The sequence below is a fragment of the Peromyscus eremicus genome, chromosome 10 (genome assembly GCF_949786415.1).
Source record: "Peromyscus eremicus chromosome 10, PerEre_H2_v1, whole genome shotgun sequence".
In the NCBI taxonomy this organism is placed as follows: domain Eukaryota; kingdom Metazoa; phylum Chordata; class Mammalia; order Rodentia; family Cricetidae; genus Peromyscus; species Peromyscus eremicus.
In genome coordinates this window covers 56,740,861-56,764,754 of record NC_081426.1, presented here as the reverse complement: position 1 = coordinate 56,764,754, position 23,894 = coordinate 56,740,861, and the positions used below count along the sequence as shown (strand labels likewise).

The following is a 23,894-nucleotide window of genomic DNA, read 5'->3' as shown; positions in this document are numbered from 1 at the left end:
AACGTAACACCCCTACAGGCTGGAGCCTTAGCCTCCATCAGAAGAACGAGAGAGTACAACAGACGTTCTAACACACAAGACTTAGGGAACACCATGAGAAGTGGAAGGAGCCGGCACAGAAGGCCACCTGTTCTGCAGATACATTGACAGCAAGTGTCCGGGATAAGCAGACCTACAGGGGCAGGGGAGATGAGTGAGTGCCTACCAGTAAGGGGCGGGGCATGTCAATGGACTGTGAAGCGATGGTTAGAAAATGTTTTCCCAGTGACTCAAGAATTTTAAAATCGTATTGTAGTGATGGCTGCACAACGCTGTGGATGTGTCTCTCTGAAGATAGCAACACTGAACTGTGAGCTTTAAATGAGTGATTTGGACAGTATGTGAACTGTATCCCAAAAAGCTACTTAAGTAAAATTAAGCAAGCTGTTTCTTCCAAAGAAAGAATCCCTTCCCAGAGCTCCTGTGACCCTCCCCTACAGGGCCATCCCAGCACCTAAGGAGGCTGTAGGGTACAGGCAGGGACCAGAGGCCAGCAGACTGCAGGGCCCAAGTCCGGAGACATTCCCTGCAGGGAGCTCTAAGTGCAGGCCTGGCTCCTGCAGGGCCCAAGTCCGGAGACATTCCCTGCAGGGAGCTCTAAGTGCAGGCCTGGCTCCTGCAGTGCCCAAGTCCGGAGACATTCCCTGCAGGGAGCTCTAAGTGCAGGCCTGGCTCCTGCAGGGCCCGGAGACCCCTTGCACCCTGCTAGCCACACTCTCACCCCAGCCCTCCCTTTGAGGCCGTTCACGTTTGCGCAAGTCCACAAATTCGATCCCCCTGAAAACACTGTAAACTTCCTGTCACTGCCGTGTTTTAAATACTTCAACAGCCACTGGAACCTATAGATTCAAGTTTAATGGTAACCCATCAAGCTGGACATGGAAAAACACATCTGTACTTCCAGTACTCACATCTGTAGTTCCAGGATTGAGAGTTCAAGGCCAGCCTTAGCTTCACAGAATTCAAGGGTCGGTATGGACTATGTGAGACCCTGTCCTGCCCTCAAAATTACAAATGAGGATGACGAATCAAAACCTTCTCTTTTGGACCTTGTCCTGGGGGCACACAAGCATGCCCGGAGAAGTCACTTGACCTATGGAGACCTCCCTGCCAGCTGGGTAGCTGGGTGCTGATCTCAAGTCCTGGTCCCCTGACACCCAGGCCATTCACTCAGCTCCTATGCTGCAGTCTCCCCAGCAGAAGTTGTCAGGGCGACGGCGTTTTCAGTCGCCCCACACAGAGTGGAAGGATAGCTGTTTAAATTCTAGAGGCATGCCAGGAAAAGCCGACAGTGCTGGCTGGCTTAGCTGTGGTGACAGGCACACGAGCAGCCGGCCAAAGCCAGTCACTGTGGCTTCCCTGACTCCTGAAGTGACATGCCAAGAGGTAACCCCCCCTCCACATACACTCCACTCTCCCACATGAACAATCAGTTTCCTTGCCTGAAAGACTTCATCTCAAAAACGGTCTTTATTCATGATAGAAAAGCTAAATTCGATGAAAGTAAACAGAAACAACCTCGCCAGCGGCTCCCAGGTCTAAGTCCTGCACCCCACTATCTGGGAGGCTAAAGCAGCGGCTCCCAGGTCTAAGTCCTGCACCCCACTACTTGGGAGGCTAAGGCAGCGGCTCCCAGGTCTAAGTCCCACGGAGCAAAACCCATCTCAAAATACAGTAATTAAAGAAATACATCCCATCTGTCAACTGGACACAATCAGCTTCTTCCTTGTTTTGCCCTTGCCACAAAATCCTTTAGAAAGAGAGAAACCTGATGCCACAACTCCCTGCTCAAGGAAGTTGCAAGTGGACAGGAACTGCAACTATCCTAACAACTCACAAACAAAGCAGCGCTGAGGAAGGAAGGAAGGAAGGAAGCAGGTTCTTTCGTGGGAACAGGAGACTAGAGTCCTCAAGACAAGGGAGAAACACTGCCACCTAGTGGTGATGGCGTCTCCAGTCACCCTCGAGGTTGCTTGGTTTCAATGGAGCTTCCAAAGAAAATGGGTCCAAGTCAAATCCCAACATGACTTGGGGAGATGAAGGACAGGTCCAGCTTGGGTACTTAAAAAGACCAGGGATACGGCTCAGCTGGTAGAGTCCTTGCCTTGCATGTATACAGCCCTTAGTCCAATCCCAGCACTACATTAAAACAAAACAAAAACCAGAAAGACAAGATACCACCACCCACCACCACCACCACCACCACCACCACCACCACCACCACCACCACCACCACAAACCAGGCATGGTGGCACACCTGTGGAATCCTAGCACTCAGAAGTGGAGGTAGGATCAAGAGGCCAGCATCAGCTACACAGTGAGTTTAAGATCAGCCTGGGCTACTGGGGACCCAGTTTCAACAACTAAGTCCTCAGATGGCTGTAGTAGTGCTCAAGGAAAGCCAAGGACCCCTAAGCAAGAGGAAATGATTGTGTAGACATGAATATAGTGTTCACGTTATTCCACTATGTCATCCATTAAAATCTCTCCAAGGTACACACATTTCTGAAAACAAATCAGTCACAAAACGCACCCTACGTTTTTCACAGTGACCCAGAAGTCATCCTGAAGATGGCTTCCATACTTTAGTTTGGTCCTAATTGTTTCCACCTCAGTTCATGTGTTATCTAATCTCGAGTTCTTCATGCTGTAAGTGGGGCAGGCTGACCCAGCTGTACTCATAAGACAAAAAAACCTTTCAACCTTGGCTTCACGGGACTATATACTCACACAATGGGCTTCAAGTCAATAAATCACTCTTATTTGTGCCAGAATGAGTTTCCTTCTCTTTTTCAAGACATGTCAAAGTCTGAAGGCATCTATTGTTGGTGAAATGCACACTGTGATATGAAATGCTTAGATCAAAAGAACTAGACCAAGACTAAAACGGTTCCCTGGCACAGACAGACAAAAAGATTCTCTCTCGTTCCAAGTGGAGAGCTGCCTAAAAATTATTCCGTAATGACACAGAGTTCTCTTTTGTATGGTATGCTGAGAAAAGACACTGGAGGTCAGGAGCCACCGGGTGCGTATCTAGTTAAAAGCTGATTTCCAGCATCCTGTGCGGGCCTGACAATTAGGTGAGAGCCCTTGGCAAAGACAAACTGCTGGAGACACTGCGTCCTTGAGCAATCCGCAGGGCAAGGCTACCTTTGCACAGAACAAGGGCAGCCAGCTGCGTTCCCAGGTCCAGCAGCACTCTCCAGGTCCACTCTCATTTCTTATCACTGTGCGTCCCCATCACACCCTGCTTATCCACACACAACTCTTCTCGTAAAAGGCTCAGTAATGGAGCACTTGCCCACCGGGCATGAGGCCCTGGGTTCAATTCCTGCTACCAAAAAGAAAACAAGAAAGTCACTGAGAACAGAGATTACTGGAGGCTCTGGGACCTTGGAGACCCCTGAGTCTACCTGCAGAAGCCCAGAGTAGGCTCATAGAGAGACTAGCTAGGCCTGGAAGACTCGGATCATATGCACTGTGGCTGCTTACTGGAAGCCTTGACTGCTCAAAATGAGCTGTCCACATCAGCATCAGTGGGACAACCTTTCAGAAAAGGAGGCATTTGGGATGTTGCTGGACCCACACATCACAATCCACCTTTTAACAGGATTGCCAGAGGACCTCAATCGCATTAAAACTGGTGAAATACTGTTCTGATCCATAATTGGACAAAGCCACTTAACTGACAGGCGTGTGCACAACTTTGCCCAGGGACAAGAGCACTACTACCTGCTTGTCTATGGCAGGGCCAACAGGGAGGCTCTGAAAACGAGAGGCTAACTCAAAGACAGAGCATCTCTCTCCCCTCCTCTTAGGAGCCCGAGTGTCTGTCTTCAGCCATGCCTTCAGATGCATTCCTGAACACACCCAACCTACCCCAGCTTTGCCCCGACTTCCCAGCGCTCTCGTGATACCACCCTGGGTGAAGCGAATACTTTACCAAGTATGGTCCTTTCGGACGCTCAGGGCTACAAGTCCTCCACCCAGAGAACCCACAGCCCAAGAAGAGAGGACATGCCTTCCTGGGTTTCGGAGCATCAACAGGAAGTGGCACCACCATATGGGCGCATCATGAAGCCCTGGACTCTCTATTTAGGCCACCAAGAGGCTTTTAGCATCCCATTTCATGATCTATGTTTACTTCATTGTGGAAACACATGTCTCGCCACAGTTGAGTGAAACTTGACGATTTCCTACTATTTATCTTGCGGCTTTGCTTCCATGTGGGGGCACTGCACATCTGACCTATCATCTAAGATGTAGGGACCAACCCCTTCGCAGTCTCAGAACTAGACCTAGCCCTCTCAGACTTTGCTAATTTAAACTTATCAGTCTCACAAAACTCCAAGTAGCCCTGGCTGAACTTGGGCGGGGGGGAATGCTGGGGTACGGCACCTGCCTGGCATGTGCAGGGGCCTGCATTCTATCCACAGGATGGGCGGGAGACAGACATATTTGAAGATGTTTCCCTAGTTTTATGGACAATGAAACTGTAAGTACAGTTTAACTTCCCTTGTTCAGACAGGTTTCTAATATAAAATTCAGATTCCTGAGTCTGATTTCACAGGGGCTTGGACCCAAAAACTGGCCTGCTGGGCTAGTGTGGTTAGAGACGGTGTTTGTCTGGTCTAACCTGTTCACTACTCCCTCACTGTTCACTTTGTATTTCCTCTTCTTTTTATGTATTTTGTTCTTAGTCATTAACAGCCTTTTCTTCTAGTGTTGGCTCAGACATAAAAATCAGAACCCCTAATTTATAGACCACACCACTGCTCTTGCAAGTTAGTACCATTACTGGGCAGCAAACACCAAGCTTTTAAAATGACTACTGGCTTGTGTTAGGAGCCTCTTCCAAGAGCAACGAAAAGTTTGAGAACAGAGATCACTGCCTTGCTCTTTTACTTAGGGAAACAGTAAGGTACCCTCTGAATAACTCAGGATTATACGGCTGGAGTCTAAATGCAGACTGGACAAGTCATGTGAGCATCTGAGTTTGTACAAGGAGCCTCCAGGGTTATTTCCTACCAGTACTTCAGCGATTTTCTTCCTAATATTATGAGTTTAAATAGCTGCTAAGGAGTGGCAGCACACACCTTTAATCCCAGCTCTTGGGAAGCAGAGGTAGGTGGATCTCTCAGAGTTCAAGGCTAGCCTGGTCTACACAGTTACAGGCAGCTAGGGCCACACAGTGAGGCCCTGTCTCAATACCTCCCCACCCGCAAAGACATGTGTCTAACTGGCATTACGCTCCCTTATCTAGGTGTGGCAAAAGTCGTGATCCTACTGGTGAGAATTTCAGACAGCTCGATCCAGCTTGAGGTTGGTTCTCTCTGGGGAGGACTCCAGGGCCTGCCTGGCCCCTCGGTGGATGTTAAGGTGCTATTGGTCCTACATGACTTCTATGTCCTTCCCTAGTGTCACCTCTGAGACCACTCTGACACTGCAGCCAAGGGAGCCACTCTTTCCCTCCCTCCCAGTGTCAGAGCATCCGGGCCTCTGTGCTGCTCAGGAACTCCTCGGGACGGCCGTACCTTCATATCTGCTTGGGGAATCACACGCCTTCTGTGGAGTGGCCACTCGAAGGAATATCTGCTGTCTCCAGGAATGCCGCCGGGTCTTCACAGGGGTCCCATCTGTGTCACCCAGGTGGTTTGCCTTGGATTCAAAGTCCCTAAAATGGCAAGACAACTGATTCATGACTGGCTGGAAGGCATCAGGGTTTACTATCCGCTAACTTTACCTTTCCATAAACAATTTGAGAACCAAAGAAATTAAATCAAAGTCATAGTGGGTCAGTAGTCTTAAGATCACATGCCTCGCACCACTGCTCTCTTAAGAGGTATTCCAGGGAGTATGCTCCACACATGGTAGCTTCCAACTGTGCCTTCCTGGGTGCTACTTCAAAAGAGAAAAACTTCCCAGCTGGGCTCCTGTCACCAGAACTATCCTAGTCACATGTGGGTCTACCTTTCTTAGCACCAGCCTAAATCTCCATGAATACCATTAACCACACCCCTCCACACACACGCACACACTCACCACCTTCTCACCCGTCTCTCTCTCTCACACACACACACACATACACACACACACACACACACACACACACACACACACACACACACAGAAAACCAGCTGTAGTCTAATTAGAGAGAACCATCAAGGAATTAACGGTACAATCACTGGTGATGTTGCCTGCTTTAAAAACCTTAGCTTTAAAACTATAAAACAAAGTATTATTGCTGATACATAAATATCATCTCATTAATTTTCTTTCCATTCACGAGACAGTTAGGGCAGGCCCTTGCAATTTAATTTACACCCTGTATGGCCACAGGGGGACAGTCAGCACAGCTGGGAGATGGGCCTGCTGGCTTCTGGAGGACACAGGCTACTGCCCCTCAACAGCCCCACAGAACCAGGAGAGACTCTTTATTCTCCCGAAGGTAGCAACAACGTCAACAAACCAACTCTATGCACAACTGAGAGCAAGCTGACTTCATGCTTAAAAATGACACGTGTGAGGAGAAACCGCCTAAGAAAGGCGACACACCAGACTTCGTTATCAGGATCCAAATGGCGGAAGAGCAGGGAAACCGCCCCATTTATCACACAGTAACTCAGTCAGCACTCAGAACATCCGCATCTGACGGGTTCAAGTCGAGCCCTACCTGTTCGTGTTCATAAAGTCACAGGTGTGATTTTCATCTACAGGAGCCAGAAATTTTAGAAAATTTGGCACAGAGGAGGAAGAATGAAGTTTTTTCCGCAGGGCATTACGGTAGGAGACACTAAGAGTTTGGTTAAAAAAAGAGTTAAGGATGAAGAAATATAAACACACAAAGTAAAACTCTAAGCTTAAAAAGGAAACCTCTTCCTGTAATGCTAAGTAAACTAGGTAAGCCAATAAAATACTTTGTGAGTGAAACTGACTTTTATTTTCAGTCAATGAATTAAATTAGAAAAAAAAAATCAGTCTATCCTCCAAATGACAAGGACGTTATCTAAATTAATCAGAAAGTTTCTGACATGGTACAAATTACAGTGTATATAAACACAGCTGTTAGCCTGTGCACATGCACGTGTGCGTTCCCATACAGGTCAAGTGATGTGAAAGTTAAGTGTAAAAACAATTCACCATTGAGACTTTCCACAGTAGTTTAAAAAAAAAAAAAAAAACTGAGAATAAAATTAAGTATTCAAATGACAGCTGAAAATAGTAAAGCCAAGTAAAACCAAAAGCATCCCCCCCACCCTATACAAGCAGTGACTAGGTGCCCCCCAAGGGCAGCCCCCATGCGGCTGGGCTCAGTCAGTGTGAACTCCTGGGCAGACAGACAACACTGGCCATGAGAGTGTGCTCACCTTTTTGGCACAGCATTCCCACTTTGTTCTCCACTGGAATTGTGTTTTAGGTACTTAAAAAAGTTTGGTGAGGAGGCGGAGGGGTTAAGACGAGGCGGAGGAGGAGCTGAAGGCTGCCCTGAGCAGCACTTAGACTCGCCCCCTGGAAGACGGTCCACACTAAACAACAACCACAGAAAGTGGGATTAGAGGGGACAGGGGCAGACTGCGAGGGGACGTGGACAGAAATGGAGAGAAAGCACGGCTTTTGTTGAATGCACTGATATATTGTGAACCCTAATAAAATCTGCCTGAAGATCAGAGGACAGAACAAGCCACTAGATTAAACACAGAGGCCAGGCAGTGGTGGCACACACCTTTAATCCCAGCATTTGGGAGTCACACACCTTTAATCCCAGTACTTGGGAGTCACACACCTTTAATCCCAGTACTTGGGAGTCACACACCTTTAATCCCAGTACTTGGGAGTCACACACCTTTAATCCCAGCACTAGGAAGGCTGAGACAGGAAATGACATGGCTGGGAGGAGAGAGGGATATAAGGTGTGAGGAGACCGGCCGAGGAAGCTCACTGGGCTGAGGCTTCTCAGGCTGAGGAGTCCCAGAGTGTGTAAGAGGTGGCTTGTTTCTTTGTCTCTCCAATCTTTCAGCACTCACACCCATTTCAGGCTCAGGGTTTTTTATTAATAAGACCATTTTAACATTTGAGCTACAGCGGCTTTCCTTGACTCCTTTCTGTTCTCACAGACTAACACTGTCCATACTTCCAATAATACTTTCTTCTCTGTACCCTTGCTGGGAAATGACAAAAGATTTAATAAGGCGAAAGAAAATAACCCCCAATTTAGAACCAACATTTCCCTTTAGGAAGTCTTGCCCCGAATTTCAAAGTCCTGTTTCCTACAGACTAGGGAAGAAAGTTCACAAGAGGGAAAGCAAATCCATATGCAAAAGGGAGACACTGCCCCATCCTGCCATGGCTGGCCCATCACAGCCCACGACAAAGCTCTTGGGGAGAGGAAAAGCAGCGGCCCTCAGTCCTTCCGCCCGGGGACTGGCATAGAACTCAGGCTTTTCAGGTAGGAATGTTTCCACCACCACCGGAACTGCTGCTCACCGTGTGCTGGGAAGCAGGGAACTTGTCAGGCTACAGCTAAGCCACCCTCGTCTCAGATCCCTCAGACTTGTTAAACATCTCCTGGAGGGTGTCCTCCTCCGGCCTCTACCCAGCTGAATTCCAAAGAACCAAGGACGATTCCCAGTGAGTGGCTTAGGAAAGCAGGCTGACTGACAGCTCTGTATGTGGCACATGTCACATCTTCCCTCCACACATAACAAACACCTGCGCTGCACTGGCTCAAATGGCTGCACTGGTCTAAGCCACACAGGCGAGCACACATGTCCCACCTTCTGCTGTCAGCAGCCACCATACACGACTATGGCCCCATTTTTAAACTTATTTTAGAGGATAATTTGGGGCCCCATTATAGTCTCTATACTTGGGGTTAGTCACTAATAGACCCAGCAAAAGACAAGGAAAGCGTGTGCCACCACACTGCTTATGCTCTTCTATGGCCAGCAAAGTTTAACTGTTTAGTTGAGTCCAATTCTTAAAAGCAGTGTGCTAGCTGGTTTTATGTCAACTTGACCCAAGCTATAATTATCAGAGAGCAGGGAGCCTCCATTGAGAAAATGCCTCCATAGGACTGGGCTGTAGGCAAGTCTGTAGGGCGTTTTCTTAGTTAGTGACTGGTGGGGGAGGGCCCAGCCCATGGTGGGTGGTGTCATCCCTGGAATGGGGGTCCTGGGTGCTGTAAGAAAGCAGGCTGAGCAAGCCATGAGGGGCAAGCCGGTAAGCTGCACTCCTCCATGGCCTCTGCCTCAGCTGCTGCCTCCAGCTTCTCCTGTGTAAGTTCCTGCCTCCAACTGTCCTTCAGTGATGGACTGTGATGTGGAACTGTCAGCTAAATAAACCCTCTCCACCCCAACTTGCCTTTGACCATGGTGTTTCTTCCCAGCAATAGCAACCCTAAGACAGGGAGTGAATCCTGAACCCAGAATTCCCAGTGACAGACTTCAGAGAGCATCAACTCTGATTCTGTCATACAGAGCCGTTCAACAGATATGGCCAGGTTACACCTAGGACCAAGACAGCCAGGGCCAGTGTCCAGGCTTCTGGGTAACATCATGGGCATCCATAGAACATCTCTCCCACTCTGCCTGTATGGACACTGTGTCCCCATCCCACCACAGCCCAGATCTAGGCATTAAGAAGGAGATTCCTCTCCTCATACCCACATGCCACCTTTCCCCAGACCAGGAGACAAGTTCCAAAGTCACCATCTCATGCATTAAGAACTAATGATACACATAAGGACCATTTTTGCTCATGTTCATCTGCTTGCAAGCAATGCTTGCTTAGACCTACCCCTACACACCTCCTGAAGAGCCGGGGAGAACATGACACTACTTCAAGTTTTTTGTTTTGTTTTCTGAGACAGGGTTTCTCTGTGTAGCCTTGGATGTCCTGGATCTCGCTCTGTAGACCAGACTGGCCTCAAACTCACAGAGATCCGCCTGCCTCTGCCTCTTGAGTGCTGGCAGTGTGTGCCACCACTGCCCAGCAACACTACTTTAAGTTTTATCTTTTGATGTCAAGGGTCAAACACGACTCGGGTTGCTCTTCTGCCCCAAAGCACACTCAGGAAACACAATAAGTGTGATGCTTTAAGCAAATCTTACTTGCGTTCATGAGGCGTCTCTGTGCTCACGGAGTGATACCTCATGAGTTTTCTTTGAGAGGCCCCTGGAGAGCTCTGAGCAGGTTCTGGAGGTGCCTGGCTCTCTATGGGGAAATGGCTCAAGGTGTTGGCTCTCCTTCTGAATGACTGCTGGGGTGACAGAAGAGCCGATTCTTCCGCAATGTGGCCCTCTGAGTCACTGGACAGGTCATCTGAGGAGCCAAGGAGCTTGAAGGAGCTCTCAGAGACAGGCAAGGCCTCTTTGTCACCCATGAACAGCTCCTGACAACAGACAGACAACAGATTAGACATACCACAGGGAAACTGGGGGACTGGTAATCTCTCTGAGCACAGGGAAACACTAAATGTGTAGGCCTATCTGACTAGAACAGCGTCTAGAAATATAAGCCTCTTAAGGCCACTGAATAACATCTGCTTCTCAGAGACAGGTACTTGCTTGCTGAAGAGATAGGGAACGTCCCAAGTGCTATAATAAAGTTCACAAGCTGCAACACTGACTGCCATTAAGTCATACCACAGACTGCACACGCCAGAGAACAGGCTCTTCACAGGCCTCTAAGTGTGGTACTGTAGGGATAGTTTCTGCCACTGAAACAACTTCTTTATCTTTGCCAAGTGTGTTCATGGATGTTTACCCACATTTCAAGGTTCTTTCTGACTCTGATCTAATGTTGAGATTTAACCTGGCAATCTTGATGCTAAAAATTATACCCTATATTCTTCCTGGAGTGGAAATATGCACACATTGAGACTTATTGTCACACAATTCAGGAGAAATCATTTAACTTCTTGCTGCAGCTCACTGTAAGAGTACAGTGAGAACTCACTGTACTATTTCCTGAATTAAGCAAGACGAGACAACTTCACAGTGCTTTGTATTCTGTCTAGTTCGACAGAAACAAGCTAAAGTTTCATTAGGCACTCCCTCCTTACTGAGTGCTCAAACATTCATCAAGAATCCTAACAAGCCAAGCTCGGTGACCATGCCCCCCATTCCTGCTCCTGGAAAGTAGAAGCCAGAGAATCAGGCCTTCTAGGCCAGCTTCGGATACACATCGTGGTCAGCCTGAGCTAGGTAGCAAGATCAGAAAAGAGGGTGGGCAGTAGCGGACCATAAAAACAAAGGCTGGGAGTGTCAGGAACTTCTTAACTGACACCAAGCTATCCAGGATCCTCCCCCACCCCGGCTTACTTCCTCAGCACAATCGCCAAGCTTTCCTCAAGATTTAATTCACAGCATCAGCATCCTGCTCCGAGCTTCCCACTACCAAACTCCACCTCTTCCCCCGACTCCTGACAACCAGACCACTGGCATCTAATGTCTGAAGCTCTCCTGCCACAACCCACAATGCCAGGTCCACTGTCTAACGTCCTTCCTCTCCTGTGGGCCCACTCACCTTTTACCAACAGGTAAACCAGCAACGTAACATTTGCACACTGGGAGTGAACTATGAGTCCAATCAGTGTGTGTCATGAGGAGGCCGGATGGTGATAGGGCCCACTGGGCCTTCACTTAGAAAACCACACATAGACAATTGGCTTCCAGAATCTCACTGAACACAGTGGGTCTACCAAACCAGCAGGCACAGTGGCATCACCTTGCTGTTTACCAGAGATCTGGCACTGAGATCCCACCCAGGACCAGTGAACCACACATGCACCTTAAAACCTCAGTAGTGCTCATCTAAGGAAATGTGTCTCAAAGCACATGCTCCACACACTAGTAGGTGGTCGTATCGATTCAGTGGCTTGCCAGGAGCGTTTTAAAAATAAAAGCTATGAAAACAGTGGTGTATGGAGCCTATTATTCAGAGAATGATGTCTTTTTAACTCCATTTTTACTTTGTGGGGGAGGGTTACACGTTTGTGAACTACGTCACAATGTTAAATGTCTCTCTTACTGTTGGCTAGGATTCGAGCCTTTGAGAACTACAAGTCTGGGACAGAGCTCTGAAAAACTGACAGCAATTCTCTGGCAAGAGCTGGAGCTCAGACTCTCTCACTCTTCTATCAGAGCATGCCGACAAGAGGGACGGGGGGTGGGGGTGGGGGGGGGGCTGTCTCCTGAACACCAAACCTCCAATGTATCTCCTGGCAGGCACAGGGTTAAACCCACCGGGCTCAGACATGTGTAAACGCCTCCAGATCAAGACAGGAAGGCAAGGGGACACACCAGGTGTGTCACCACCGAGGACTATCAGCCAACTCACTGGACCTGTGTGCAGTGGCAGACTACAGGGGCAAGGCTTGGCTGCTTACTTAAACCAAACAGTCACGTGTACGCACAGTCATGGGGTCAGCTGCAGGACACAGTCTCGGAGATTTATGACCCACAATTCCCAACCCGCCCTCCCACCTTTGAAGCTCTCTCAAATTTACTTATTTTTATTATTGCAAAAATCTTCTTTGGATAAGAAACTCACTGGTTGTTACAAATTAGCTCTCATTTGTCTAAAATTATGATCTGGATTCTTTGTTTATGGGAACAGCTATTTGCCTTTTTATGTAAAGCTTTTATGTTAAGACTAAAAAAAAAAAACAAAACACATGACTAGCCCTCCACTTGTGCAGAGAGGCCTGGAAACACTAAACGTTTTATTACTGGAGGCATGTGGGGTTTTTTTGTCCTTTCTGGCAGAGCTGTGTAGACAGAGGATGGACAGGCCTGCTGGCTGGATCTTGGGTACCACTCAAGGAGAATGTGCTTACTTTGCTGGTGTTACTTAGAGTACTAGAAGTGGAGCTGTCCAGATCCACGCTGGCGGAATGGTCTTGCAGGCCTCTGGCTTTATTACCCTACATAAAGAGAAGGCAGTTGAGATACATCCCCCAAAGCATCATCAGCTGGAGGCAGCCGGGCCTCATTAACTAAGCTCAGAAAAATGAAGTCACTGACAGACACTGCTGAGCACATTCACACATTAAGACCATCACATTTCTGTCATCATCTTAAGGATATTCTACGATCGGTCATTTGTCGGGGATCACACACAGGAAGAAGGGCAATTCATCTGTGATGTTCCCAAAAGCACACTCAATAAATAGCTCTTTCCTGAGTCACAGGTGTTCATAACCAGCCACCTGCATGTCACTCAGTCAACCTGTATCCCTCTGGGAACTCTCAAAGGCAAGCCCCTTCAGCCTTGGTTTTATAACTGGACTGTTTTGAATTATATTAAAGGGTGTTGTGAAATTCTCAATAATACCATTGGACAAAGTCATCTCTAACTGACTGTTTCAGAGGGAACATGCTCAAACATTTCAAAGAACTACAATGAAATAGTGCAAACTCTAAAGGTGTCAAGTTTTGATTTGTTAGAAATGGCATAAGGCTGTTCACACGCATGGAATAGGAGGATGCTTTCCCAAGGAACTCCCAGGTGATGCTCAGTGTACTTGGACCTTCCTAAGGAACTCCCAGGTGATGCTCAGTGTACTTGGACCTTTGTAGGGAACTCCCAGGAGATGCTTAGTGTACTTGGACCTTCCTAAAGAACTCCCAGGTGATACTCAGTGTACTTGGACCTCCTAAGAAACTCCCAGGTGATGCTCAGTTACTTGGACCTTCCTAAGGAACTCCCAGGTGATGCTCAGTGTACTTGGACCTTCCTAAGGAACTCCCAGGTGATGCTCAGTGTACTTGGACCTTCCTAAGGAACTCCCAGGTGATGCTCAGTGTACTTGAATTTTCCTAGGGAATTCCCAGGAGATGCTCAGTGTACTTGGATTTTCCTAGGGAACTCCTAGGCAATGCTTGGTTACTTGGATCTTCCTAGAGAGCTGTTGTGGGGAACTTTTTCTACAAAGGTCTTGATTGCAAGTATCTCATAAGCATCTTACCATTTGTAAGTCATGTGGCCTTTGTGACAAGTTCTCTACAAAAGTAACCTCAGATAACAGGTAAATGAATGAAAGGTACTGTGTAAATAAAGCAAGCTTTACTTACAAAAACAAGAGGCTGGTAGATTTGGCCCATGGGTCAAATATTTCATGACTCCGCTTATAAGGAGTTCCAAACACCTAACAAAAGGAGCTGGTAGGATAGTTTTTGAAGTTGTCCCCAGGGACACCAGGGAAGATGGGATCTCCATCTTGGCATACATAATCTTGTTCTTTATAGGGACTGTACAAATAACAACACTCTTGAGAGCACAGAATCCCATGGGACCGACTACAGGAGTGTAACTTCCCAGCACTAGGATTAGGAGTGTGCAGTCAGGTATGCTACACAGTGTGACACCATCTCAATAAATGAATGAAGAAAAAATAAAGAGAATGTAGGTCATTATTGCTCTAAGTCTGATGAGACATAAGACTGAGCTGAATCCTAGGCTCTGTTTGAGAATTATTCAACTGAAGTGAGAAGAGAGGATGCTACCTACCCGGGACAGGATGCTCTCCAATGACTCGGTTAAGGACCTCTTGGCTCTGTTCTTCAGCATATCTAGCCTGAACCGGGTGGCACTGGGTGGCAGTTCACTCCCAATATTCTCTGCTGCCACCTGTGGTGTCTAGAAAGAGAGACAATGAAAAGTCAAGTCAGTTAAAGCTCCTGCCCTTCTGGGTGCACGAACAACCACTGGGACCCATCGCTTTGAGAGCCTGGGGGCCCATATGTGCTCCTTAGCAACATGCCTGCAAGTCCAACGCACAACTTCCTATCCGAAATGAAATGAAAAAAAAATGTGCTCTGAATCTACTCAGCTGGCTCTCTCGGGCTCAGCAACTGATTCAGAAATCTGCTAGTTCCTAACTGTGGCCTTGTGCAAATTTCCCATTTTCTCGGAGCCTGGTGCATTAGGAATGACAATCATCTGATCATATAACTGTGCTATGAGACTACAGCAGGAGGGAATAAGTAAGGCACAAGAACTCCTCTGCCAACCTTTTAAAATAAAGCAGGAACTTACCTGAGAGGCATTTCAGAGACTAAGTTAAAAATTAAATTTATCCACTGAATCCATCCTCTCTGTATTAAACCCTCCACCCCTCTCTATGCTCTGTCTGCCCTGTTTTCTCTCCTGTTACTTCACGATCCCGTTCTTTCTCCTCTGAAACCAAGCTCCCCTCTCTCAGCTACACATGCCACTAAACCAAAAGCACAGTGGAGCCTGGCAGCCACTAAATATGGAATGTTACTTGTTAACAAGGAGATACATTTCCAAAAATTACCCCCCAAAATCTGCACCTTGAGTTGTTTACACGGATTCTCAACCTGACTGCTTTCTGCTAGATGATGATTTTGTCAGAAAAAGACAAGCAAACAAATCCTCAATCACTCTGAATACCAACACATTCCTTGTAGTAGTTGTTACATATTTCAAGCACACAGCAAAGTATAGACACTAGCACCACAAATACCTTTGCCTTCTTCAAGCCAAGTTAGCACCACCAGATGTTGAGGAACGAGAGGAGCAGAGGAACAGGGCATTCTAGAACTAATGGCAGGTGAACTCCCTTCGCTGGTCCCCAGCTGTGTGGCACAGTCAGCGCATGACCTGCCTCCCCTGAGTGCCTCACCTGTAGACTGAACTGTCTTCCCAGATTTGTCATGATCTTTAAATGAATTAATACACATTCCAACACTCGGAGCACAGTTCTTACTCCAGGACTGTCACTTATGACGACTACCTGTGTTCTGGCTTCTGCTCTCAGGAATCATTACACTTCACTGAAACCTCCGGACCATCACCATCCCCCACAATGTCAACTGCTATCCTGAATTGGGTGTTTATTATATCAATTTATATTTTTATTTACATGTACCCATCAAACACATGCTGTCTAACATGTAAACAAACACCTAGATTAAAGGTGTCACTGATCATAGGAATGTGAATTAGTGTGGCCACTATGGAAGTAAGCACAGAGTTTTTTCAAAAACTCTTGGGTATGTACTCACAGGATTCTAAACCAGCATACATAGAGACACCTTCACATCCATATTTATACTGCAGTGCTATTCACAATAGCAAGGAACAGAATCAGCTTAGGTGCCATCAAAAGACCAAATGGATAGAAAATGTGATGCACACACACTACAGAATTTTATTCAGCCATATAAAAGAACAAAATGATATCCTGTGAAGGAAAGTGGACGGAACTACAGATAGCCGTGTTAAGTGAAATCAGCCAGATTCAGAAGGACACACGTCACTTTTCCTCTATGTGGAATCTAAGTTTAAATCCCCCCCACCCCTCCCTCTCTCTCTCTCTCTCTCTCTCTCTCTCTCTCTCTCTCTCTCACACACACACACACACACACACACACACACACACACACAGACAAATTTCTCTGCAATTATCTCTCTTTTCCCAATATTGTTTTTGAGATTCATTCATACTGACAATTGTTTTTGGTTCATCCACTTCAGCCTGAGGACAGTTTTATTGCACTGTATAACCAACCTATTCCTGTTCCTACTATTAAATATTTATTCCACTCTTTTGCTCTTGTGAAGGAGGCTGCAGTGAACTCTCATGCACAGCTCCTTAAGCATGCACACGGGAGGTTCTATGAGGGAAATAATGGGGACACCCTTGCTGGGTCACAGGCACTAGGCGTCTGCAGCGACAGCAGGTATCACCAAGCTTCTCCCCCGGAATGATTCCAATTCACAGCCCTAGCATCAGCACACAAGAGGCCATCTTTTCAGGGCCCCGTCAGCATCCTTACGTTTCTGCCAAACCAATGGACACAAAATGCTCTTTGAATATGGCCTAATTCCTATGGCTAGTGAGCATATTTTTACATTTTTCTTAACTGTTCAAAGACTCTGTCTTCTCTGAAATAATGAAATCCTAATTCCCCGATGAATGCTCTGAACCTCCAGTGTTGACGAGAGAAAGCTGGGGTTCAGAGAAGAGCTACACTCTGGCAAGAGCTACATACTGTTCACTTCTATAAAGTCCATGCATTCTTCATAATTAGGACATCTGTGAGAAGAATAGCAACTAGATTAAGTTTTCCTCCAAGAAGGAGCACTAACATTACCCCTGTGTTCTAGCAGACAGCAGCACTGAGGGGGAAATATGTATTCTGGACAGGTGACACTAGCTTAAGAGATGGCCAAAGTACCATGTTTGTCAGACAGGCCTGCAGGGAGCGCATACCTGAGCAACAAAGACAAATACCACCCAGCACCTGCTAAATGTTATACACTCTGGGCAATGTCTTTATTAGCTGCAACTGGTCCCACGCATAAGAGTCTGTCTAGGCTCAAGGCAGGGCAGCTGCCAGCATAGAGACTTACCCACAAAGGGGCCTGCCTAAACTCAACATCAGGTTACCCACAAAGTTTAGATGATCCAGAAATGCTTTCAAACTCATTATTTATAAAAAATAGAAGCAAACTGGACCAATGGTTTTGACAGTAAAGGAATATTGACTGAAGATTAAATAAAGAAAGCAGTAGCAATCGGCAGATCGTATACGTGAAAAAGAAGAGCTACATGCCTGTGTTTTTAAAGCAGGCCTGAGGAATTTCTGATACTTAACACTGCTTCTATTCCCTTCTGTTTCCAAAAAGATGCCTTTCACTTCCCTGGGCCAGAGCCCAAACATAATTTGTAACAATGAGTGCTTAGAATTTACCTTTAGAAAACATTATATTCTTATTATCTTAAAATAAATATCTGGAAGTGTCTTCTTTGAGGATGAGGTTGGGTCTTAGACAATAACTTCTAGTGTGGAGGCTCTCCAGTGAATTCTGCTACGGGAGAACACATGGTCCATGTGTGACAGATGGGAACTGAGAACTAGAACCAACCAAGCAAACACAAAGTCCAAACTGTAGATAAAGAGAAGCATGCCCAAGTGTGTGGGGATAAAGAGTTCATAAGATAAGCTGGGTTCATAGAAAGGCAGACAGACAACAAATTTATCAAAACGCAAAGATCTGTATGGTGGGTGGTAAGTGCTCATGGGATGGTCCTTTCAACTTTTCTGTGCACTTGAATTTCTTAACAAAATATCAGGGGAAAAAGGATGAATAATTTTTGCTTGAAAATGAATCCAGAACTAAATCTGTAGCACTAAATTTTGTCAAGCTCCTAAAATTATGATTAAAATAATATACTTGGACTTCACTAGCAAATTTCTTGATGTCTGTTCATATTTCAACTCTAAAATGAGTATTTTACTCCACAATGAAAAACGCTGTTGTAGTCAGGAATGTTGGCACATGCCTGTACTCTAGCACCCAGAAGGCAGGGACAGAAGCAAGAGGACAGCTGTGAGTTCAAGACCAGCCTGCTCTACACACACACACACACCAAAAAAAAAAAAAAAAAAAAAAAAAAAAAAAAAAAGCTCTGCAAGCGGAATGGAATGGAATGGAATGCTCCTAAGTATGATGTGCTGCATATGCCAGTCCTGACTGGGAGGCTCGGTCCCTTTCACGTCGGTCTCTTGTGTCTGGGAAATGGAAAAAACATTAAACATTATTTCTCCAAGGGACTGAACTATGCCCAAATCATAAAGGTATTACCGTGAGTCCATAAAAATTAGTTTGTACTTAGGTCAAAACTTCCATCTACTGTAAGTACTTCATTCTGTTTTTTTTTTTTTTTAAACAGTTATAAGCCATTTCAAAATTAACGATTTCCTGCCAGACTGAGTCAAAGGTTAAAAAAAAAGTCAGGAAAGATTTTTTGTAGTACAAGGTGTTAAAAAGGTTGTGTGTGTGTGTGTGTGTGTGTGTGTGTGTGTGTGTGTGTGTGTGTGTGAAATAAATCAGCTGAAGGGAACTAGAGAAGTCACTGGAAAGCCTGACTAGGTGGGCCACATCACTAGTAAAGAGGTGGGCTCAGGACCCCAGGATGGCCCTACAGGAACAGGCTAGGAAGGGAGAGCTGGCGCAGACTGAGGCCCAAACCTGAGGGTACAGTTGAGATCTCCATGTGGGGCCACTGCGCCAGGCCCGAAACTGGCCAATGAGAAAGCGAAACAAGACAGTTTCAGCGATCTCAGGAGCTCTGACAGTTCAGGAAGAACTTGATTGCCAAGGCCAACTGGCAAGCAGACACCTACTGAGGGAGTTGCTAAGCCTGTGCCCAACTCAAACAGCACCCAGTTCAGGCTGCCAGACAGCAAGGGAGCCGTGGGAACAGCACCCAGAGCACGGCTCCGAGCACCTCTACTCGTGTGCCCTCTGCCGTGGAAATGTATGTCTGGACCAGGTTTAAACGTACAAGAAAACGCACTTTATAAAACTAAGGAACCTGACGGCCCTTCACTGATTCTTTTCCCCTCTAGATTTTCTGGACCAGTAACCTCAGCAAATATAAAATGCTCAGGGACTGAAGCTATTAATAATGAACTAACAAGAGATAGAGGGACTTGGCCCATGGCACATGTATGCTGGACCCCATACTCCAAGGTCTTGAAGGCAGTCTGTGGAGATGGGAACTAAGTAAGTGTGTGAGCAGGACCAGACATGGGGTGGGGGAGACAGCACCCCATCATCCAAATGGAATTCATGGAAGTTCTGACAGAATGACATGGAGTTAGGCTTCCCGACACTGCATCTGGCAGGCCAAGGACACTGTCTCACGTTTACGTAGCATTTATACAAGAACCTTGCAGACCCTGTACATACTCCCAAGGGCAGCTGGACAGTTCACTGGCACACTTTAAAGGACAAAGGTGACAAGACCAGCTTCCCAAGTCCCACACGACTCTTCAGATCAGAGCTGCGGGACAGCCTGCTGAGGTGCAGACAGAAACGTCTCTTGTCATCGTTAGCACAACTAACACCCCCGTTTCCTCTGTGTGTGCAACAAAGAAAAGAAAGCCCTGGAGAAGACGCCGCTCCTGCCGATCCCCGATCCCGACTGCGTACAGAGTGGCCCTGTAGAAGTACAGGCCATCACAGCGTGCGTGCGTACCTGCTTCGGCTCGCCAATGTGCTTGTGTTCTTTCTGCTTCTCTTCATATAAACATCTCAGAAAGGAAATAATTAATTCATTCTCTCGCTGCTCATTTCTTGGCCTCAATTTCTTTAAAAAACAAAACAAAACAGAAGCATAAACATTGTATTTATTTTTAATTGTCAACAAAACTGCTAACACATCCCCTTCCAAAGGGCTAACAGCTTCCACCTGGCAACTAGTGCTTTTTCTCGCCGCTCTCACTAGGGGGCACCAGTGACCCTAAGAGTGGAGGTCATTTTTTAAAAAAGAACAGACAGCAGAACCCTTGAGCCAGATTTAGGAGTTGATCTTTGATATTCTTTTACCCAAGATAAATTTTTTAACATCAGATAGTGGGCGATCAAAATAGTTAATAAATAAACAGCTTTTAAAAACAGGTAAAGCAAAATCTATGTCAACACCCAAAGTCATAATGATTACACATTTATTTGTAAGCTCTTAGGGTTAGGGACCTAGAAAGAAGGAGCACGGCCATCGGATCCAGGGTCACACTGTCACATGGTGAATGTGCTCATTATGAGGCACTCTGTGGCATCCCCATGAAGCAGGTACATCCATGAAAAACTGCATGCCAAGGTCTCATGCTGGCCTCTCTTCCCCTCGCTCTCCTCCTCTGCCTCCTCCTTTCCCTTCCCCGCTTTGAGCCTTTTTCCTTGACATCCTTTCTAGGTCTTTTAATTTGTTAGCACTGACATGGCACACCGTTCTACGAATCAGCCCGTGTACATTATAGTCACTTGCCGAAACCAATTCATTCTGTCTAGCTTCCCCTAATAGACTGTGGTCTCCTCCAGCTCCCAAATCTTTGCATTTGAAATACTTGCCATGGTGTATTTTTAAAATTCATCTAACTCAATACATTACTTTCTGTGAACATAAATAAAACCAGTTACCCAAATTACCCCAGAGGAACAGAGAACTGGCCCATAAGCTTTGCTAATACTGCCAGCTCCACTGCCCAGTCCTCCTCTTTATCTCCAGACTTGGAGCCTGCCCTTTAACAGGTCAAGAGAGTAACAAACAGATCAACTGCACAAGCAGGAGAGTCTGGGGCAATGCCATTATCGGCATATCTCTTCCCAGCTAACTAAGGAACAATGGTATTAACCTTAGAGTCAAAAGCATTAAAGACAGAGGAAACCTCCATCCAGACTTCTGATATGCTCTGCCTTAGAAAAAGGTCATTTTAAATGGCAAGTCTTAAAGGTTGACAAGATGGCTCAGCAGACCAAGGCACTTGCTGCGAACTAGCTGACCCAAGCTTGGTCACTGGGCCGTCACAGTGAAAGCTCAGAGTGCTCAGACACACACACACTCATACAGAGGCAGCTAGGCAAAGGGAGAGGGACAAGCTGTTCACCCTGGCAGACAACGAAATCACAAACAGGCACGGTGGAGTACTGCAGTTGCTGCCCACTGACCACAGGAGCCAGGAGACCCCGCTGGGACGTGTTAAGTATCCCAAGGCAGTCCCGGCAGTGGAGCAGAAACACATTATCTGTGGTGTCACACAAAGTCAAGAAATAAGTACTTCCTCCAAGTAACTGTGAAATATCAAGAGGCTACCCTCCTACTGCATTCAAACAGATTAGAGATGTGTCATCATCCTCCAATCTCTCATGTGGCTTCACCGTTCTCTACAGTGGTTAAACCACTGCTTCTTTCAAGTTTTAGACACACTCATTGATCAGAGTGACAATCACGAAAATGACTATGAACCAAGTTGAGCAGCATCACTTTGTGGTCAATGATTAACTTGCTTGTTCACAATCAGAGGTGTGAGGAGCTGGGATGGCAGTTACCCAGGGCAGCAATGAAGGGTGTCTGGCAGGAAAGCAAAGGTTCTATGCTCAACCTTGGTGCCAACTACACAAGTTCATAGACCATCAGTTTGTATGCTTTTCTATAAACATGTTTACATCAATTTAAACAATCCAAAACAGCCAACTCCTTGCTAAAAGTTAATTTGTCTCTTGACCTTGTTTCTCCAAGGGTCTTCTAAAATATCATAAAAGCAACAGAAAAAATCCTGATACTGACAGTACAAAAAGTCTAAGGTACTCCAAGGAAGTTACTTAAGACATGCTTCACTTGGATACCACACTCGATATTTAATGAAAGACTTTGAGCGGTTATTTTTATTATTATTACTACAATGTTAGCTTGAGGGAAGCGATTTCTGCTGAAGAGGGCCAATGCAATCTGGGGCACTCAAAAAGAGGGGGGCAGCGTGAGAAGAGAGGGAGACCCCATGTTGACTGCCCCAGATGTGTTTGTAAACCCCGCACTTCAAACGTATAAATAAAAAGGTAGTTCTGTGGTGTTGTGGGTTCTTTTAGGAGATGAGAGGCTAAAATCCCAGTGCCCATCTGTCATGGAGAACTTTGAGGGCTTAAAGTCAGCTGCCATCATCTCTAGTATCATTTGCCTAGTTATTATCTAAGCTTTCTCTTAAAGAAACATTGTGAATAATATACACGTTAATAACAAAATAATAAGTATTGACTTCAAAGGTAATTATACTGGCCTTATATAATTGGCCTTTGGGAGGGTTTTTCAGAAATAAATTACCATCCAGGAAGACTACATCACATTTTTATATGACCTTTACATTAGTAGGGACTACCACCCATCACTGATTAGTAACTGAGCCTATAAAATGTTTTAGAAAAACCATGGAAGCCATGCAGGAAGACCATCAATACAGCATCAGAGAAGATCAAATACATGTTTCTCAAAAGGAGCCCACGTTTGCATTGGTGGAGGGTAATGGATGAGCTGGGTTTTGAAGCCAGTGAACAGCATGGCTGCTCCTGCTCCTCAGAGCCCTCAAAAATCCAGAGCTGTGAAGAACACTGAACTGCGCTCTGCAATACCGGATGGATGCTTCTTGCTTTTTCCAAGTGTCTCTGTTCATGGAGGAGAGGGATCATATCCCTTAGGCTTCTCACTCCCGCAGGAGGGGGTTCTGGGAATTGCCCGTACTGAGTCATCACCACACTGTGTAGGGAAAGCTACATGGTGCAGTCTATATGAAAGTGAAAAGCTGCATTAAGGAAGGGAAGTACGTCTTCCATGCTTGCCAGGACTATGCTCCCCGTGTGACTTGGTAGTACCACGCCCTAAGTGGGCTGGCACTGATGGCCTTGGCTCCAGTTGCAATGCATTAAGAATGAGAAGTGAAGTGGTGAGTCTCAACAAAACACAGAGGCAAATAAACATTGTGAAAACAACCCTCAAGGCCACTTGTGAAATCAAAACAGCAGCAGCAAAAAACCTCCCTCGTCTTTCTCTGTGAAAATGCACGCCACTCCTACAGAAGAACAGGGGAATCAGAGAACTTTACTGAGACCAGAAAGAAAAGCAAACCTTTTCATGCCTCCCCCATGAAGGGGTGAGAACACCACACAGCTACCTGCTTGTTTGGTTTAATCACCCCCCCAAATGGAGAACTTGCCAAGTCACTAGTGCACACATATGCACACACACCCCAAAGACATTAATTCTTTGTCCCAGTGTACTTGCCTCCTTTGAAAAGTGCCAGAAAAAAAAAATGGCTCCCAGCTCTGGCAGACATGAAAACTGTGTTGAGCTCCTTAGAGACTCACGGCAAGCAGGCCACAGGCCGGCTGACACACTCAACCTGGTTTGCCCGGATGCAGCAGCTCCAAGCACGGCAAGAGCAGACTTCCAGGTTTAATGCACACAGCTTATGAGTGTGCTTCTGTGTGTGGTGGTTTTGTTTTGTTCTGATCTTTGAGTGTCAATTTAGTATACGGCTCTAAACACATA

The 23,894-nt window shown here is 46.3% G+C and overlaps 1 protein-coding gene across 4 annotated transcripts in view; it reads right to left on the bottom strand.

Moving 5' to 3' along the window:
* Tbc1d1 (TBC1 domain family member 1) overlaps positions 1 to 23,894 on the bottom strand; it is a 200,621-nt gene that overhangs the window by 57,486 nt on the left and 119,241 nt on the right. For 3 of the 4 annotated variants that reach the window (XM_059275893.1, XM_059275895.1, XM_059275897.1), the window contains 7 exons: positions 20,058 to 20,168; positions 14,552 to 14,680; positions 12,879 to 12,965; positions 10,150 to 10,430; positions 7,408 to 7,566; positions 6,714 to 6,833; positions 5,574 to 5,713 (listed from right to left, as the gene is read on the bottom strand). In XM_059275893.1, the coding sequence (XP_059131876.1) occupies positions 5,574 to 5,713; positions 6,714 to 6,833; positions 7,408 to 7,566; positions 10,150 to 10,430; positions 12,879 to 12,965; positions 14,552 to 14,680; positions 20,058 to 20,168 (1,027 nt within the window). The remainder of the gene's footprint in view (positions 1 to 5,573; positions 5,714 to 6,713; positions 6,834 to 7,407; positions 7,567 to 10,149; positions 10,431 to 12,878; positions 12,966 to 14,551; positions 14,681 to 20,057; positions 20,169 to 23,894) is intronic. The other variant, XM_059275894.1, reaches the window with a different exon arrangement.